We start from the raw sequence: 19124 nt of genomic DNA, 5'->3' as shown, positions 1-19124 counted from the left end.
CCAACAGGGATTAAAAAAAAAACAAAAAACACACCACATAATAAGGTAAACCAAGATGATCTTTCCTCTTCAAAGTTGTTAGTTGTTAGTTTTGATGAAAACTGAGGGAAATAACTGTCTGCCTGTAATTGGCAAAGGTCTAGCATTTTAGCTCGACAGATTCATTATTGGTTTTCTATCCAGTAGAACATTTGGTGTCCATTTCATACATTTGGTATGAAAGGCTATTTTCTGTGTCTTTTCAATTGTACAGATTGTCAAAATTGTTTATTAGAAAACTTTAACTTCTCCTCCAGTCAATTCTTCTCTACATAGTATGAATACAGTTAAATCTGTTCTAGAAGCAGCTAAAATAAGCCTCTTCCACATTTTCTTCTATGTTTTTCTTTCACAGCACTCACATAAAATATCTGTATGAAGGACACTACATAATAGATATTTAGCCATAATGCTCTTATTATGTTGTTAAACTCTATTTGGAGTGTCAACATATAGTAATTTATTATAGATTACCAGTGAAGCAATTTGTGCCAGTGCAGGTAACAGAGGGAACTTGCCTCTGAAGCTCACAGTTCTTGCCATTTCTGTACAACCAGTCTTAATGGTGTTCTCATTCTCAGTACAAGGATAAGCACTGTAACAGTGGCTTGTTTCACTTTATTTAAAAAAATAGGACTTTTACTCTTCCAGGGCTGCAAGATAGAACTCATTTCCAAAGGCAATGACAAATGTTATTTGCAGCTGATACCCAGTCATTCCTTTCAGAACACACTTTTGTCTTGTGCTAAGTTTATGATGCCATCACTGTTACAGGACACCTTAGGGGCAGTAAAGATTTGTTTAATGACAATTGTGATTATTTTGCTGTCTCTTCAACATCTTGGCAGCCTGATCTTGGATTAATCAGCTGGTTTCACTACAGGCAAATGTGTTTGTATCTTCAAAATAAATGATGGTACTGATTTTTATTTTCTTTCTCAAAGGCAAGATACTGCACCAAACATGTTGTGGCAAATGTTGATACACTGCAACATCAGTGCAGGTCCAAATGTATTCCATGTGCAGAAACAGTACAATTTTACATTACTTGAGCTAACAGAGAAACTTCTCTCTCTTAAAGCAAGCTTTTTGAACTCCTAGTATGCTCATTAGAGACCTGTCGTAGCCACCTCTCAATCTGCATTCCACCTACACCAAATACCAAGATAAACTTCTACTTTCCAGTGTTTAGACTTCTTGGTGTATTGGCTGTTGCTTCTACTGTGCTGAATGCTGGATGCTGTTGTGGTAGTGGAAAGCGTATTTTTTTTCTATGATTGTGCTAAGAGATAATGTCCCTGAGAGCTCTTTTAGTCAAAGACTGTTAAAAAAAACAAACCAGAAAGCTGTTAAACTGATGTGTACACCACTGTGGAAGGTGCCATAGATCAACTTCATGGCTTTCTTGAGCAGAAGTACTCAAGGCCAGAGATTCAAAGTATTAACTATTTGTACCATAAGATTTTATTACTATGTAGCATTTCTTGATACCAAAGTTCTTTTCTTGTGCTTTTCCATTCATCTTTGTTAAATGTACTGATTGTACCACAGTGTGTATGATGTTCTCTGACTGTAAGCTCTAAAATTTTGTAATTTCTCACCACAATATCCCCAGCTTGTTCTTAGCTCCCATAACCACCAAGAAGGCTGGAAGCAGGATACGTTTTATGGTTTTTGCCTTATAATTTGTATCCTTTTCTCAACTTGTCCAATTATTTTAATGTAAACTAAAACTAAATAGAAATTACCTATCTTCTAGACTTCTGCCTCTTTATCAACGAAGGGGCATGAAATCCTTGGAGAAACTGTCCAACGTTATTAAAAGATGCTTAGGCCTGGGGGTATTTTAATAAACAAGACTGAAGTGCTCACATTTTTACACTGCTGTTTCCATTTCATCTGTTCTTCATCACAACAGCATGGGTCGTCTTGAAAAGAGGATACAAAGACCTAAAGAATTTAAAAGGAGTCATTAGGATGCTATAAATTACAGTGGCAATAATTCTCCCGAGTAGCTACCAGTCAGACAAGAGGGTGTGGACTTAAGCTCTGCCAGGGGAGGTTTAGGTTAGATATTAGGAAAAATTTTTTCCAGAGAGGGTGATCAGGCATTGGAATGGGCTGCCCAGGGAGGCGGTGGATTCTCTGTCCCTGGAGGCTTTTAAGAAGAGACTGAATGTGGCACTCAGTGCCATGGTCTGGTAACCACAGTGGTAGTGGATTAAGGGTTGAACTTGATGATCTCAGAGGTCCTTTCCAACCTGGCTGATTTTGTAATAGAGCAGTTTCATAAAATTCTGACATTCATTGACAATAACTTTCTCTTTTAATACAATTTTGCCACTGTCCTTTTCATTGATAACATAGCAGATAGTGCTGTTCCCTTGTTAGCCTCTGATCTTATTTCAGTCACTTTAGTCAACTGACAGAGTTGGATGGAGTTATGCCAGGAACAGACTCGAGCAAGGCTTGAGATGTGTACACTTAAAAATGAAGAAATATGCTGCTAAACCCTCATGCAGTTTGCAATATACTTTATAGGGCTAAAGTAGATCTGTCTTTGCATATTATTGAGTACCAGATCCTGACAGAAATGTAACTTCAGTAGTGGTCTCCTGCTTCTTTCTCTAGCTGCCCATCTGCAACAGAATCCAAGCAACTGCATGTGGAAGTTTAATGTTGATGCCTCCCAATAACATATTCCATCACTTTGAGGGACAATAAACACTTCCAGGTCCCATTTGAATTTATCAAGTGTCTTTACTTTATTCTCAAATGTTAAGTGATACCCCACGTAGGAATTTCACTTGTATAAAAAGTATTTAAGGGATTGAGTGCTTGTTGTAACATCAAAAGACTGAAACTAATATTACTATTCTTCATCTATTGAACTACTTACTGTAATGATTCCTGTCTGCATTTTCTGTTTCAAAGCATCTAAAGTGCTTTGATGAGTCTCGAGTTTGCTCTCTCTTCACCTCAGGTGATCCTGTTACGCCCCCTCACACACACGTACATGATAGCCTGGACTCTCTCAGAGGTTTAGGGACTCGGGCGGAGGTTTATTTGCTACAGCAATAAGGCACCCATGAGGTGGCGTGAGAAGCGTCTTCACAGGATGATGCCCGCTACGCGTCGTTCGCGGCGAGCGGGAGAGAGTCGAACAAGGAACCTGCGGCGGCAGGAAAGGACCGCAGGAAGGGCCCGAAGGGCAGACACAGCTCGCCCCCTCCACCCAGGCCCCGCCGCAAGATGGCGGCACCCCCTGCCTCCCTCCCCCGGCCCCTCTCTGCCTCGGCCAAGATGGCGCCGCCACCCCTCGCCTCCCCTAACGGCCGCGCCGCACGCGGCACCCCGGGCGCGCGCCCAGGAGCCAGCCCGGCTCCGACCCGCGCCTGCGCGCTCGGACCCACGGGCGCTGTGAAGTCGCGGGGTCTGACGTAATCGCTGTGCGCCACCGCTCGCTGCCGTCGGCGGGGGCGGAGGCGCCTGCGCAGTAGCGGCGCGCTGGGTGCGGGAGGCGCGGAGGGGCCGGCGATGGCTCCAGCGAGGCGCCGCTCAGGTACCGGCGGAGGCGGCGGCGGGAGGGGCCCGGGAGCCCCAGCGCAGGCCCCGGGGGGTACCTGGGGTGGAGCGGGAGCACGGGGGCGCGGGCCCGCGCCCAGGCCCGCATTGTTGGCCGGGGGCAGCGGGAGGAGAAGGGGCGGGCGGCGGCGGCCTGGCCGCGGCGGGGGGCGGGGAGGCGCCTGCTTCCCGCCCGCCCGGCCAGCGGCCGCCTCGCTCTCCCGTGCTGAGCTTTCCGCTTCTCGGCTGCGGGCCCGACTGCGGGCGGGTGTTTGCGTTCGCGCACGCAAAAAAAGGAGATTTTGCGGTGCCGAGGGGCGGGTAAAGCCGTTTTTTAAAATAGTGGGTTTGGGAGGCAGGAGTGAGTTGCACCCCGGTGGGTGCGGGAGGCAGCGGTGGAGGTGGTGAGCGGGCGGCCCGGGCGCGTTCGTGTGGTTACCGTGCCCTTGCTTGGGGAGAAGCGAGCTCGGACGGCAGCGGGAGGCGTGCGGGCTCCTCCACCGGTAGCGCTCCGAGCGGCGGCGGAGCGATAACCCTGGAAAAGGCAGAAGAATGAAAATTAAACCCCCTCCGTTCTTCAGAATGACTTTCCCTTTAGTCTTCCTTCGAAATTTCAATAAATTTTAGTAGCGTTAGTCCCATTGTTCGGACGGGGAGGGTGGAGGTTGTGCTGTAGGAAAATAAAAGAACTTGTCCTGCAACTTTTTGTGTTTCCCGCTTGTGATGCGTGTTGCCCACCAGGTTCAGGGGTATAAAAATAATCTTTCGGTTTTTTTTTTCCCTCGTTTTGTTTTTTTGTTGTTGCTTTTGTTGTGGTAGTTTGTTTGTTTGTTTGGGTTTTGTTTTGTTTTTTACCCCGAATTCAAATAGCCTGATGGTTTATGTTTCAGAGATTGTAGCTGTGCTTTATTTTGATAGATTGCAGTTATAGAAGATAAACACCCAGGAGATTTTGCCTTTCGCCATGGCTCAGTTTGGAGGACAGAAGAATCCCCCTTGGGCTACTCAGTTTACAGCCACTGCAGTATCTCAGCCAGGTCAGTTTACATATCACTTAATGTTTGAACCCTGACATCTAGTAGGTTTGGAGATTCTGTAGTTGGGTATGCAGTTAAGAGTGGCACCGTGCTAACTAACTTAATTAAATTCTATTTAAATAAATTATTTCATTTGGGAGTTTTCCACACAACGGAAACATTAAACATCATTACTTAATATTAGCTGTTGGGTTGGGTTAGTTTTGGGGTGGGGTTTTTTTGTATGTTTGGCTTTGGTTTTGTTGTTTTTGGTTGGTTTGTTTTCAAAGGAGTGATAAGTAGAATCCCAGGTAAATTTTTATTGTTTCTTTTGGTCAGTAAACAAGATATTAAGTTACTTGTATCCAAAGATGCATAAATCAAAGTACCTTTCTTCTGATGGCTTTGCTCTGTGTTCCATCCTAACACCATTAATGGGGCATTGCGGATTTTTAAAGTGCTGCCTGAGTTTCATTTCCCTGGCAGCCTAAATCAATATTTATGAGGTATTTTGCCTTTAGTTTTGTAATGGACATATTTCACATAGTGAAGAGGTCTCTGAAATCTACTTCTTGAATTGGGGGTGTGTATATTTTTAATGCCATGTTAGAATTCAAGGATCCCTGTAACCACAGGTATCGCCCTGATAATGATAGAGGGTGTCTTTTGATTTAGGGAAGAAGCATTGTTTAGTCACAGGGTAATGTATTTCAAAAACTAACTGGCTGCATGATTTTCGTGTTTCATGTTGTTTAATAGCATAAAAGGTTTTGAAGTTAGAATCTGAAGCTTGCTGTGTGGTGAATCGTGGTGCTTCTGTTTCCAGTTCTGGGCTGCCTTTTTCTCTTCTTGAATACAAAGTGTTTCCTAAATATTGGAGTTTCATTGTTCGATGTGAAAAGGCTTCAACAAGGCTGTGGTACTTTGAGGATTAAGGATGTCAAAGTGTGAGCATAAGCAGTAACTTTGTTGAAGAGATGTCTTTCTGAAGATTTGTGTGTTTTTTACAGTTGTCCTTAGCTGTAGTTTGATATGAAGTTAAATGACATACCCCCTTTGTCAGCAGTTTTACATCTGGGAGCTCAGAAAAAGTTGGGAATGCCTGCTGTTCTTTGGAGGTGCAAGTTGGGATGGGGGAGAAACAAATCTTTCTCCTGACTCAGTTTTCATTCCTAAAATGACTCCTCCATTTCCAATTTTTACTTTGGGCAGTGATCCAGCCTGGGTACATATTGTCAGGGAACTGCCACCTCCCACCAGGCGTCTCACAACCCTCTGTCCAAGGCTGCCTTTTTCTCCATGCCCATTCATTCTCATTCTTTACCTGAACTGTTGCTGTACCTAACCAGCTGCCTACAAGCAATTTTGCACTGTTTCTCTCATAGGTCACACTTACCATATCCAAATGGATGCCATGGGTGCTTTCTTGTAAGAAGTTGCTTAACAGCAGGAAATTGATGGCATTCTGAAGGAGAGATAAACTTTGCTTTTGGTTCTGAGGTCTGGCTGGGCAATACCTTGGAGCCATTAATGGAAGGCAGCATCTGGGCCTGGAGTATTGAGCCTGATATTACAGCTGGTGCATCAGAAATAGTGGTGGAAGGCTGAGGGCCAGCTCCATGTACTGTTTCAGAGAGATAGCTGCATAAAATCTGTTGAATGGGAGGAGCTGACAGCCATCTTAGACCTCACTGGGATGGGACCAGAAGGGGGCCCTGGAGAAGAGGTGAATGGAGCAAAGGCACTAGAAAGCACACACCAACTTCTCATCCATTTTCCTGTTCCTCTGTCTTTGCTTAGCCTACTTCTCAGCCTCCTTAAATTAAATGAGTTGCAAAATTTAATAGGGGTAGGACTAGTCAGCATGATTTGCTGTGAGAATTATATTGCCTGCTCTATGGGAACATATCTCCAGGGATTTTTAGCTGTTCATCTGATCCAGCAGCACCTGACTCAGAACATGAGAACCATTGAAGACTAACATTTGGTTGCATTTCTGTCTTCTCCCTGTGCTTGTTACACCTTCTTTCATGTTCCTAGTATCTCTCTTCACATTGTAGTATTTTCAGTACCACTTGCAAGACCACTTGATATGTCTGGATATTGCAGTTTCAGTTGAAGGCATTTAGCTCCTTAAATCCCTCTGTCTGGTCCTTTCCTATTTCTACTCCAATACACAACCTCCCTCTGTGTCCTCTTCCTTCCCTGTATGTACTGCTGAGTCCAATCCCTGGGATATGTCCACATAGCTCCTGGTTTAGTACACATGTACATACTCTGTTCCCTGTTTTTTTATTGGCAATGCTGATTTATAGTACAGAGCACAGGAAACTTCTTTTGAAAAGTATATAGTGCTTATTGTCCCTGCTGAGAGCTGAAGAACAGTGCTTAGTGTTAAGCTGCAGCTGTGTAGTCACCTTTTGTGCAGTTTTCAACATGAAGCTATGACTGTGCAGGCAGGTTGCTTCCCTGATGGAGAAGCTGAGGCATGCTCTCGAGCATGTACTTTTTTTAATATATATTTAGGCATGCCAGCTGCTTTTACATAAGTGTCACGTTCCTTCTCTGAAGCATCGGGGTGCTTGGATGTGGGGGAGAAGTGATCTTGATTATTTATTTTTTCATGACAAAAGCAGTATGATATGCAGCTTTGTCCTAAGCTGTTGCCAAAAGTGATGGTTCTATAAAGCTAGCTTGATAATTGCAAAAAGGTAATTTCAGGGTTGGTTGTTTTTTGTGGCTTTTTTGTTGCCTTTTTTTTTTTTTTTTTTTTTTTTTTTTTTTAATATTGCTGACTTGGATGCTGTCTTGGCCATCCCATTAAGGCTCTTAATAACTAAGGTGTGACACCAGCTGTAGGGATTCCTGAGATCCCTTTGATATAGCTTACTAATGCTGTCTGTGCCTATGTTATTAGAAGAGAGATGGGTAATTCCAGGTGTGAAGATCTATGTGTGAAGAGAGACTCCTACTTGTAACACAGTGAAATTGTTTCTCTACTCCTTGTCTCAGGGTTTTATGTGCAACATCAGTAAAACCAGAATAAGGTCCCTGCTGTGCTGGTTAAGTATTGTTAAAGCATAACTTAAATTATGACTACTACAGAAGTTTAAAAGAAAAATAAAATTAAAATTTCTAGATAGCACTGGTTTCTTTTTGCAAATACTTATACTTTTAACTTGTATAATGATGTACAAGTTCCTGAAACTCCTGCAAATGAGAAGCCCCTTCAGTTCTCTCAGCTGTCAATTTTTGACATGCCTTTGATTTGTATCACAGCACTTGGTGGATGCAGTTTTCAGGCTTAAGATTTCTTGTTGCATACTGAAGCCCATTTTTATAGCTCTCTAGTCAAGGGGAAGGCCTCGCTGTGCTGCCTTCTGGCTGATAAGTGGTGTTGTCTTTGCTATATCAAGACATCAGTGCATCAGAGTGAGGAGTAGTGTGCCTGGTGAAAGCAGAAGTGCTTGAAGCTCAGTACCTTCTGAGGCTGGTGGCCTCTGAAGTGATGTGAGTGTACAAATAGGACAAGCATACAGTCACTACGAAATGGCTGATGCACAGTTCACTGGCTTGCTGTAAATAGATGTCCTGTGATAAATACACTGAGTCTAATTTCTATTGTGTGCCTATTAAAAGGAAATTTAAAAAATAAGTTTGGACAGTGTTTGTATTGCAAGCATGTTAAGTTTGAAGAAAATTAAAAACCCAGGGACCCAAACTCACAATTCATGACACCTAGGAAAAGTACCCAAAGCCTTGGATAGAGTACTCCTTCACTGCAATCCTAATAAATCTGTATCACTTACCAAGCAGATATGTGTAGCTATGTACTTTGAAGATGTTGCCCTAATCTTAACGGGTCTCTGGAATTCAGAAGCAGTGAGAGTGGCTTCTAAATACTGCCTGTTTTGCTTGCTACAACATAAATCTCTCTAACCCAAGCTGCTGGCTAGGACTCCAGATTATATCCAAGCCCTTTCAGATGGTGGTGCCATGCAGTATTTGGTGCAAGTGGAAGTTGTTTAGACAGCATCTGCATCACTGTACTTAGTGAGGCAGATACAAATCCTAAGCAGCTATGTTTGTCACTGCAGATACTTGTTGCCAATAATAGTAAAAATTAAAATAATAATGCAATCAGGTGTCAGTTCCACACTGAGTCTGCAGTTCATTCTGCCTCTTGTTTTTCTGGCCTTTTATTATTATTAACTAGCAATTCAGATGTAGTCATCTGTTTAATCAGAGCCTGTTTGACTGAGATGAGTACATAGATGAAAGGCAGTCAAATTAAACTACTGGAATACTTCAAGACAAATCAGTAGGAACAACTTTGAAAAACTTGTTACTACAGGTGTTAGCCTAGGGGGGTTTCTAGTGGTCTTTTGTCTTTGCCCTTTGTTAGTAAGATCATCTGCAGTATTGTAGATTACCTGATACCCAGTTAATATCAATTGCTCACAAAGTGATGGTAGAGGTGGCAAAAAAAAAAAAAAATTGTCTTTTTTTTTTCCCTCTAAAGGGACAGAATGGAATGGCAGTCTTAGAGTGGGCTGGGGATTGTTTGAAATAATTATGATTTATGCTGGAAGGGAAATTGTCATAGCCGAAAATAAAGAGCAGAGTTACTCCAAGATCTGGTTTTGGAGCAAGCATGTTAATTTTTTATTTTTCTTGGTACAAAAAGTTGGAGAGAACTTGTGAAACTTGCTTGATGGTGCTTCCCAACTCCATCCCCCTGTGTTCATACAACTTGAGAACACTGGACTGAAGGACAATAGTGAGTGCAGTAAAACAGATTCAGACATTGTAGTGTGAAGTGAATTTATGCACTAACAGAAATTTCTGCTCTGGTTACTTGCCTTGCATGAGCCAGCAAAGAATGCAGCCAAGTTGTCCCAGAATACAGCAGCACAGTGTTATCACTAGGTGTAAAGGTCTGTTTAAAGTGTGTTATATGAGGTGTTGGTAAGGTTCCAGATAAATGTATGTTTTTGGGTGGTGAAAAAGGCACATTCAAACTGGAGCTGATGGACAGGCAGGAGCCAAGAGGATCAAGAGAATGAAGGGCCTGTCACAGGAGAAGCTTCAAATTTGGCTTGTGTGGTTTCTGAAGAAACCCAAAGATTGGATTTTTCAGGGGAAAAAGTCTATGTAATAATATATGCAAAAAAAGTAAATACAATACTGGGAATGCTGTAGTTTTGCTGTACTGAAGTGCACTTGATTTCACTATTAAAATAGTATTACTTCCTGGAATACTTGTGTGACAGTATTTGATGCAGATCATAGTGATGGTGATTACTTTCACTGTGGCTTGCATACTGTTTTCATGTTTCATTCCAAAACTTTCAATAGGATCAGTGCCATTATCTTGTTTTCTGAAAATTGTCCTCTGCTGGAAAGGATAGTGTGATGGGGATCTCTGAGTTGGTTACAGCATTTTTTGTGTATTCTATGGTGATGATCACCAGCCACAAGTGGTTTCTTACTGCATCCCTGGGTCAGGAATGTCAGCTTCATTTTGGATCAGTAGGAATGGTGTGGAGCACAAAATGCAGGAGGAATACTGCAAATCTGTTCTTTGTTTCATTGTGCTTCTAATGCCTTTGGAAGAGAGAGGAGCCCTATTCAACTTGAATGTTATGAAGGCTGGCTGACCTGTCTTTGCTGGCAGTATGTTTTCCTGTTGAATTTCTCTTTGGTTTTATTTAAATGTGTGGACTAGACTCGTAGGTTGCTGAATGCAGCAGGTGCAGGTAACTTTTTAAAAAACTCTTGACAAAGTGGGAGCACATTTCCAGACATGTTTGCAGTTCTTCACTCAGATTTGTATTGTGCAGGGCTCTGTCCATGGAAGATCCATCTGTAAGGCTTAAGCATATCATTCATAAGTATTGTGTGCCTGAGAAGTGTAGCATGAGGATAGTTGCTCCTCCTGTTTCGCTTAATCTTACTTAAAAGCTGATACGGCACTAAACTGAACTAATTTTTCCTCCTACACAGTTCATGTCTGGGTAGCACAAAACCTTCCTAGTAAGAACTGGAGAGAGCTCGAGTTGCTTCCTTTATATGTGGGGACTGATTAAACTCCTTTTTGTTATAAGGCTGTTCCTTGGGGGCTGGGAGAGAAGACTATAAAATCCAGCTCACACGGGGGCAAAGCCAGTACGGAGCGATGCTAAGGCTCGTGTGTTTCCAGAGAATGCATTCCATAAGCCTGTGTTTCATAGCTGCTATTACAGTAAAGATTTCTCTTGTTATTGGATAGAAAGATAATTATTATGGAACAATCATAATCTTTATTTAGCTCATCCAAAACCTGAGATGCATTCAAGAGAACAGTCTATGTCTGTTGTGGGTTAAGGGTGACGACTGCTAGAGCTATGAACTCACAAGCAACTTGAGAAAAGAAAATTAATTGATCTCTGTGCCTCTGCTGTGGTGTACTATTTATAAATTAATTTAGAAGGAAAGCTAGTAAGGTGTGATTCTTCATCTCAAATTTTGGTGCTGGATTTATCTATGTCACGGGCTTGACTCAGGAGCAAAGCATCACGTGCTGCATCTAATGTAAGAGTCAGAAAGGAACCTCAGAGGTTTGAAGTTGCTCTTGGTGTTTATTGTCTGTTGTTCCTTTTTCAGCTGCTCTTGGTGTACAGCAGCCATCGCTGCTTGGAGCCTCTCCCACTATATACACCCAGCAGACGGCGTTGGCAGCAGCAGGGCTGACTACACAAACACCAACCAACTACCAGCTCACTCAGACAGCTGCTTTACAGCAGCAGGCTGCAGCTGCAGCAGCTGCTTTACAGCAGGTAAAGTAAAAGGAGTATTTGCTGTTGACTGTATGAACTTTTAATAGTATAAACCACTGTCTTTGTATAGCTGAAGTATCCAGGACAAAAGCAGAATGGGAAATGGAGAACACTGTAGTATGAGCCTGTTTAAAAAACAGTGAGATTTTAGGTATTCAGCTAGCAATAATTGTATTCTGTGAAGGTGGGGATTGTGGCTGTGGAGGTGATGACTTTTTGGTATGGAGGGCCTTTTGGGAAAAATTTTGCAGCACTTAACCTTGAAAAATCTCAAGTTCCAAATACTGTCAATCACTTAATAGCATTTTGTGTGATCTCATGCTGGGCCCTAGATACTGTATAAGTGTCAGGCTTAAAAAAAAAAATTGCTGATTTTGGCTAGAGACTGTACATCAAAGTCCACTCTGAAGGCTAAGCATACTTCTTATGAAAGTAATATGTTGATACTATCAATTATATTTTGTATTAGAACTGTTAAATGTGAATAGTTTCTATCTAAAACTTGCCAAGCAGGTAACTTGTATTTGGTGTTATTGGGGTAATAATGCTTCCTGTTTATGAGATATTTTACTTTTATCTGTTTCAGCAATATTCACAACCTCAGCAGACTCTCTATAGTGTACAGCAACAGGTTTGTCTGATTCTTACTGTGTACATCACAAATAACTTAAAAAAAATATTGGTTATGTGTCTTGTAGGATTTGTCTCTGAAATCATCTGCATATGGGAAGTTGTTAAAGAACTAAATAGTATTTTTTTTATAGTGAGAGCTTGAAGTTCATAAACTTGGAGAGGCACATCCAGGATGGAAGCCTGCCTACCATTACGCAAAAAGGAGATTTAAAATCCATAGTATTCCGTGTGTACATAATTCCTGCTAAACTTTGCTCTAAACAGGGTCGTGTATTTTAACTGATAGAAAGATGCTGTCAAAAAAAAAAAAAGTTCCCTTTTTAATTTTTATGGACTTTGAACTTAAAAAGATTTTGAAAAAGAATAGACGGACATGGAAATTACAGGCCTAAGCTTCTCCAGCTGCCAAAACTATTTTTGATATTGCTATTAACTTTCAGTTAGAAAAAACCCCAGCATTTCTGCTTACTGAATAAACCCAGATTATACAGTCTTTAACATGAGTGCAAATTTACGCCTATGCAGACTGCTGAAATCACCAAACCCCAAAGAACTATTAAGTCACTCAGGTTAAGCAAAAACTCTTACTTGTAAAGAGGAGGTAAAATTGTACAATTTGCTTAAGCATATAAAATTAATTTATAACTTTATTTATTTTAAGTTGCAGCAACCTCAGCAGACCCTTTTAACTCAGGTTAGTTTGGTTTTATTGTTTGGTCTTCATTCCCAAACACAGATAATGCAAGAGTGCAAATTTGTGACATCTTGACTAGTTTAAATCTGTAAAATAAACTAATATGAATGGACATTTTATTGGTGCAGTTTATTTTTCCAGATGCCAAAATATGCATAGCCTGGGTTTCAAAAATTGATGGCAACCACTTTTCCTTTAATCATGAAGGGAATATGTTTGATTCCTTTTTTTTTTTCTGACTTGAACTTAAGTGTTCAGTTGTTTTGCATTAAGTAACAAACTGAGAAAATCTTTTCCTTCTTTGAGAAGGAATTTAACTTTGTGCTGACAATATTGCAGTATGTATATAGAGAGGTTTAAAAAGAACCCTGCTGAGCTTGACAGATTTAAAATATGCAACAACTTGCTCTAGTTCCATGTTCACTTAACCTTCAAAACACGCTTTAATAAAAAGTAAAAAATAGGTTACTTAATTATATTACTGTGTTCTGATTTTGTAAGAAGGCAAGGACCTGAATTGTTAAGGAAGGTTTTCTGTTGGCCTCAAACTTTACTGACCTACAACAGTACAGTTGGGATCTAAATGGAGAATAATTTCTAAGCTTGTATTCCTAGCAGAGTTAGGAACTTACCATCTCTTCAGCTCCACTGCACGGGTTACCTGTAAAAAATAATGCAGTCTTCATTTTTTTCTTGACAATGTGTGTATTTTGAGGAAGTTTACTTTTTTAAAAGAAAGAGATTAATAAATCCAGTCATGATTCAAAGTAGAAAAAAAAGTAATTAAAAGAAAAATACCAGCAACCTCAAAACTTCCACCTTCTGAAAATCTCTATTCAAGGGAATTGTATTAGACACATTCTAAACTCCTATCTACATGGGTGAAGGAACTGTTCCTTGTAGCTGTGTCAGCTGGTTATAATATTTATAGTTTGCTTTATTTTACTTCCAGCCAGCTGTTGCACTACCTACCAGTCTTAGCCTGTCTACTCCTCAACCAGCAGCCCAGATAACTGTTTCTTACCCAGCACCCCGGTCAAGTCAGCAGCAAACCCAACCACAAAAGCAGCGTGTCTTCACTGGGGTAGTTACTAAACTACATGATACATTTGGTTTTGTGGATGAAGATGTCTTTTTTCAACTTAGGTAAGGTAGAAATACTTGCCTGTACATGTCCTCTGTGATACCCTCAATAAATAAAAGATTTAGTTTATTGCACTCTTAATTCTGTGACTTCATTGGTAGTGCCTGCAGGTGGTATGGGGTTTTTTTCAGCACTGGAAGTCAGATGGTTCAGTAAGTTAATAGACACTGCATCTCAGTTCCTTTATGTGATTTAACATTTTGTTAATGCAAAACCCAAACCTAGGAGACTCGGAACATGTTAAGCGCCATAGAGTATGAAACTACAGAATTTGTGGGTGGTTAAATGCTATCTGCCTATGTTAAGTCAGTACTGTTTAGGTAGCTTCTGCTTTAGGGCCAAAACCAGGAATTAAATTCCTGTACATACTCTGAGCAGAAGCTGGTAGTACTTCACTGCATTTGGGAGTAGATGCTGTTCCTATAAGCTTTTTTTTTTTAATGAACTTTTATCTGCTTTCTTTCAACTTCAAATGTATCTTGCAATTGTAAAACAAGCTACATAAGACTCTCACAATACATTTTCTGCAATGTTTGCAGTGCTGTTAAAGGAAAGACACCTCAGGTGGGTGACAGAGTTTTGGTAGAAGCTACTTACAATCCTAATATGCCATTCAAATGGAATGCACAAAGGATTCAGACACTTCCAAATCAGGTATGTGGGGTTACCCAGTCTAACTTACAGTGACTGCTTCTGGTTGAAACTCACTCACAACCTATTTTCTCTTCTTCTGTTAGAACCAGACACAAGCTCAGCCATTACTTAAGACCCCTCCAGCAGTTCTTCAGCCCATTGCACAGCAGACTGCATTTGGTGTTCAGGCACAGTCTCAGCCACAGTCCTTGCTGCAGGCACAGATATCAGCAGCTTCAATCACACCTCTGCTTCAGACACAGCCTCAGCCATTATTGCAGCAGCCACAGCAGAAAGGTGATCCTTCACCTGTTTCTTTTCATCTTTCACAATATTTCTTGTGGTCCCCGTGCTTAGGGTGTGATTATTTTTTGTAGTTGGAAGACTAAAGTAATAGTTGAAATAATATGGAAAGGACCTTATAGAATTTTCACTTTGAAAATGCCTCTTCCTTCAGCTACATGCAAGGCATGTTGCCTGTGATAGCTCAGGAATCACCTGGTCAGTGAGATCCTCGTGCACTCCTGTTTGTATTAGGATTTCATAATCGAAAAGCATATTCAGTTTATTTTTTTCTTCTGAGACTCACAGACAAATTGGGAAGTTGTAAGTAATAATGGCAGCGTAGTTCTAAAGCATCTTCTGGAGTGTTCAACAAGATCAGGTTTCACACCTGTGTTAAAATTATTACTTCTATATTTGTGTTTTTGTTTATTTCAGTTGGCCAAGTTGGCATTTGAGAGAAGAAACACTGCTAAACGTGGCACATCTAAAACAAAGGTGGTTGTGAGGTCACTTGAGCTTTGAGAAGCTGAAGAATCAGCAGTAGGATCGATCATAAGTTAAAATTAAGACTTGTCTTACATTAAAAGCAAGTGGAGAAGATTAAGCTGTCATCTAAGCAGAACTGTTTTGGTTAATTGCATATTATATTCTAATTACATCTCATTCGTTGGTAGTTTGCAATGTTTGCTCCATTTACAATCAGTTGGCTAAATATTTTGAGACAGAGAAGTATGTGCTGAAGGATTGATGAAGCAGTATAATAAATTGATGTAAGAAAAACTTTCCTGGAATAAAATTGGTTTTACCTGTTAATAACCTCAAAAATAAGTTCTAGGCTTCCTTTAGTTCATTTACTTTAGCTATTTACTGTAATAGCTTCTGTGTGCTTAGATTATATTAGCTTCTGTCTTGAGAAGAGGCTTTTAAACCACTTCTACTTCCTAGAGGCTCAGGTTGCATCAGTGAAGAAAAAGCATAGGTTTCTAGAGCTCCTTGGGGTTAATGTCCGTAATAAACAGATTTCTTTGACTCCAGAGTTAGTTCAGAAAATGTACCCAAGTGAAACAGCTGTAAAGCAGCAATGTTTGTATTGCAGCTTGTTGCACCCAGTTGTTTACTGATCTTAATTTTTGTTTCAGGTGGCTTGCTACAGCCCCCTGTTCGTCTAGTTTCACAGCCTCAACCAGCTCGAAGATTAGACCCACCATCCAGATTTTCTGGGAGGAATGACAGGGGAGGAGACCCTATGCCAAACCGGAAAGATGACAGAAGGTATGTTGTAGAAGACTCAGCAACAATCATTTTGTCAAGAGCTGTCTTGAAACAGAGCTGAGCTCCTTGCTCAGGAGTGAGTGATACACACAAGTGGCTTTACCACTAGGTAGTAGTGAAGGGTTCTTGCCTATCAAAAATGAAGGACTTGTATTATCAGTCTCTTGTAAGGAGACAGTGTACTGAAACAAGCTATGAGGAATTTCTCTCCTTTTTGTGAGTCATCTCTTGACAGGTCTAGGTTCTGTTGTGCTATAAAGCTTTTTGTTTTACAAGCATGCAAAAATATTTGTGTATTCTCTGCATTTTTGAAGCCGTGAAAGAGACCGAGAGAGACGTAGGTCCCGGGAAAGATCACCCCAGAGAAAACGCTCCCGAGAGAGATCCCCCAGACGAGAGCGGGAGCGGTCGCCTCGAAGACCGCGACGCGTTGTTCCCCGTTACACGGTTCAGTTTTCCAAGTTTTCCTTGGACTGGTATGTTTGCAGTGCCAGTTGTTCACCTACATTCACTTTAATTGTGGGCACACGTTTCTGTGAGCCCATGTCAACACGCGCGTGTCTAGTAAGTGTTAAATGATGATCTTCTCTTTAAAGAAAGATCAAGTATGTAATGTCTGAGAACCTTGTATGCTAAGCTTTTTCTATGTTCTTTGTTATTTTTGAATGCTACTGCAAAAGACCCTTTTAACTGAACAAATATTTCCTAGTAGGCAGACACCTTTACTCAAAGAGTGTTTAGTAGTTACTTGGTTTTAAACTTCAATACGTGACACTCTTAAGTATTTGCTCTTTAAATTTTGTACATATATAACATTTAATATATGATTGTTGCATTTCTAGTTAATAAACCTCTTAAATATGTGCTTTATTAGTAGTTCTCCTGTGCTGTATCTTTCAAATAATGTTGTTTATTTCAGCCGTAGCTGTGATATGATGGAGCTGAGGAGGCGTTACCAAAATTTGTATATTCCAAGCGATTTCTTTGATGCTCAGTTCACATGGGTGGATGCTTTTCCTATGTCTAGACCATTTCAGCTGGGGAACTACTGTAATTTCTACGTAATGCATAGAGAAGTAGATCCCATAGATAAAAATGCTGCAGTCCTTGATCCACCCGATGCTGATCATCTATACAGTGCAAAGGTTTGTACAAGTTTCCAGTACTATTAATTCCAACTATTAATTTTGTTTACCAGTAGGTGGAAAAAGTTAGTATAACTGAACTGAAAATATACCACAGCGATTTGAGCAAAATACAGTGTTTTAAACTTCACTGAAAAGAGCTCAGTGCTGATATGTAGAGCTTGAAGAACCATGGCAGGGATTTATTTTGCTACTAAAGCTGTTCTAAATCTAGTTTTACTGATGTCTTTTCTGTTCTCTGCACCCAGTTGCACTGATCTGATTACAGGAAAGAAAGCCACTTCCTGCAAGATCTCTGAATGTATTTCTTGTCAATTAATTTGGACTATTTAATGAATGCCCCTCCCCCCTTTTCTTCCTTTGCTGATCCTTTCTGTGTAGTTTGTGCTCTTCTGTTTGGTGATGTTTTCTTTCTTTCAGATTCATCTCTATTTATTGTTTTGTTGAAAGTAGATTGAGCATATTGGGATTCTCTGAATGTCAAAAAATGCTGAATCAAGGGTTGTAGTGGTGTATAAAAGACCTCGGTGTCAAAATGTCTTCCTAGAACCTCTTCCATTTGAAAGCTCTTTCATTCATATAGGCCTGAGATTCGAGGGCAATCTGTTTTAGAAATATTTCATGTTAGAGATGGGTTGAGAAACAAAACTGCATTTAACCCTAGTGTTTCTGAAAGACTTTACTTGCCTTCTGTGTATAAAAACCTTGAAGCCTTGGCTCAAGTATCAGACGTACTGTTTTTTTCAGTGTATTGATGCAGAGCAAGAGCTCTCTTCTAGATGGCTAAGCTTAGAAATATATTCAGTAACTGAGGAATAGCCTCCTGTTTCATAATATTAACCTGTATAGAATGTCAAGTGACCTTGTTAGCTTTGACTGAGCTAATGGGATGTTGTGAGGATGCAGATCAGCGTGTTAGTTGGTTGTCTTCTGATTGTTACAAAATGGAAAGAGTCAGTTCCTGAAACCAGAAATGTACTCATTGTGCTTCTTGGTATTGGATATTTGGCATATAGTGATAACATGTGAAGCATGTTGCTTTTATATGCTTTTAGTTCATTTTTTAAGGTAAGATCACACATCGCATCCATATGGAGTAGAGGGAAATTGGTCCTTGGTAGACATTTTAACACTCAGTTCTACAGTTTTATTTTACCTTTACTTTTTCTGATTTATTGTGACATTAAGGAAAGAGTACTTGTATGTATGTGTTTGGAAGTTGTGGTCATTGGTTACCAGTCATAGTTCAGACACTTCCCAACACTGATCTGACTTGCACAACAGGTGATGTTGATGGCTAGTCCTAGTATGGAAGATCTCTACCACAAGTCATGTGCTCTGGCTGAAGATCCCCAAGAACTTCGTGATGGATTTCAGCATCCTGCTAGACTTGTAAAGGTAAATATGATTCAATGCCAGACACTTTTGGCAATAAAGGTTGGTTTTAGATCTTTAAAATATTTGTCGGTAAGGGAGGAATTTGTAGGAAGCTGAATGATGGCTTCATTTTTCCTTTGAAGAGACCTAGTTTATATATGTCAATTATTTTTCCAGTTTCTAGGAGCTTCGTCTTCATAGTTGTCATATTTACTGCTTTCTACAACTACTCAAACTCAATAGGTATTTGGAGAAACCTACATTAATTATGTAATAACTTTGTTAGCCTTTTCTTAATCACTTAGACTGTTTTTGTAAAGGCTCAACTGTGAAGAGAATACAAACGAAGCAACAGTTAAGTAACAACTGTATAGAGTGAAATTCCACTATTGATGAACTGCACAACCTGTGTTATGGTGTCTCACGACAACAGAGACTTGTTTTCTTACTAAACTCCACCTTAAATCAAATGGGAGTACTTGAATTTATTGATATAATGCTTTT

General features: G+C 40.4%; 1 protein-coding gene across 8 annotated transcripts in view; it reads left to right on the top strand.

Moving 5' to 3' along the window:
* The first annotated feature begins 3492 nt into the window (after nucleotides 1–3492).
* CCAR1 (cell division cycle and apoptosis regulator 1) overlaps nucleotides 3493–19124 on the top strand; it is a 31475-nt gene continuing 15843 nt past the window's right edge. For 4 of the 8 annotated variants that reach the window (XM_071749048.1, XM_071749051.1, XM_071749050.1 and 1 more), the window contains exons 1-12: nucleotides 3493–3601; nucleotides 4522–4640; nucleotides 11265–11437; nucleotides 12024–12068; nucleotides 12732–12764; nucleotides 13717–13910; nucleotides 14448–14562; nucleotides 14646–14838; nucleotides 15966–16098; nucleotides 16413–16574; nucleotides 17018–17243; nucleotides 18528–18641. In XM_071749048.1, coding sequence (XP_071605149.1) covers nucleotides 4568–4640; nucleotides 11265–11437; nucleotides 12024–12068; nucleotides 12732–12764; nucleotides 13717–13910; nucleotides 14448–14562; nucleotides 14646–14838; nucleotides 15966–16098; nucleotides 16413–16574; nucleotides 17018–17243; nucleotides 18528–18641 — 1461 coding nt within the window. In that variant the 5' untranslated portion in view covers nucleotides 3493–3601; nucleotides 4522–4567. Of the gene's footprint in view, nucleotides 3602–3817; nucleotides 3925–4521; nucleotides 4641–11264; nucleotides 11438–12023; nucleotides 12069–12731; nucleotides 12765–13716; nucleotides 13911–14447; nucleotides 14563–14645; nucleotides 14839–15965; nucleotides 16099–16412; nucleotides 16575–17017; nucleotides 17244–18527; nucleotides 18642–19124 lie in introns of those variants that run through there. The other 4 variants (XM_071749047.1, XM_071749046.1, XM_071749049.1 and 1 more) reach the window with 4 other exon arrangements.

The sequence above is a fragment of the Heliangelus exortis genome, chromosome 7 (genome assembly GCF_036169615.1).
Source record: "Heliangelus exortis chromosome 7, bHelExo1.hap1, whole genome shotgun sequence".
NCBI lineage: Eukaryota > Metazoa > Chordata > Aves > Apodiformes > Trochilidae > Heliangelus > Heliangelus exortis.
This window is presented reverse-complemented; position numbering and strand designations above follow the sequence as displayed.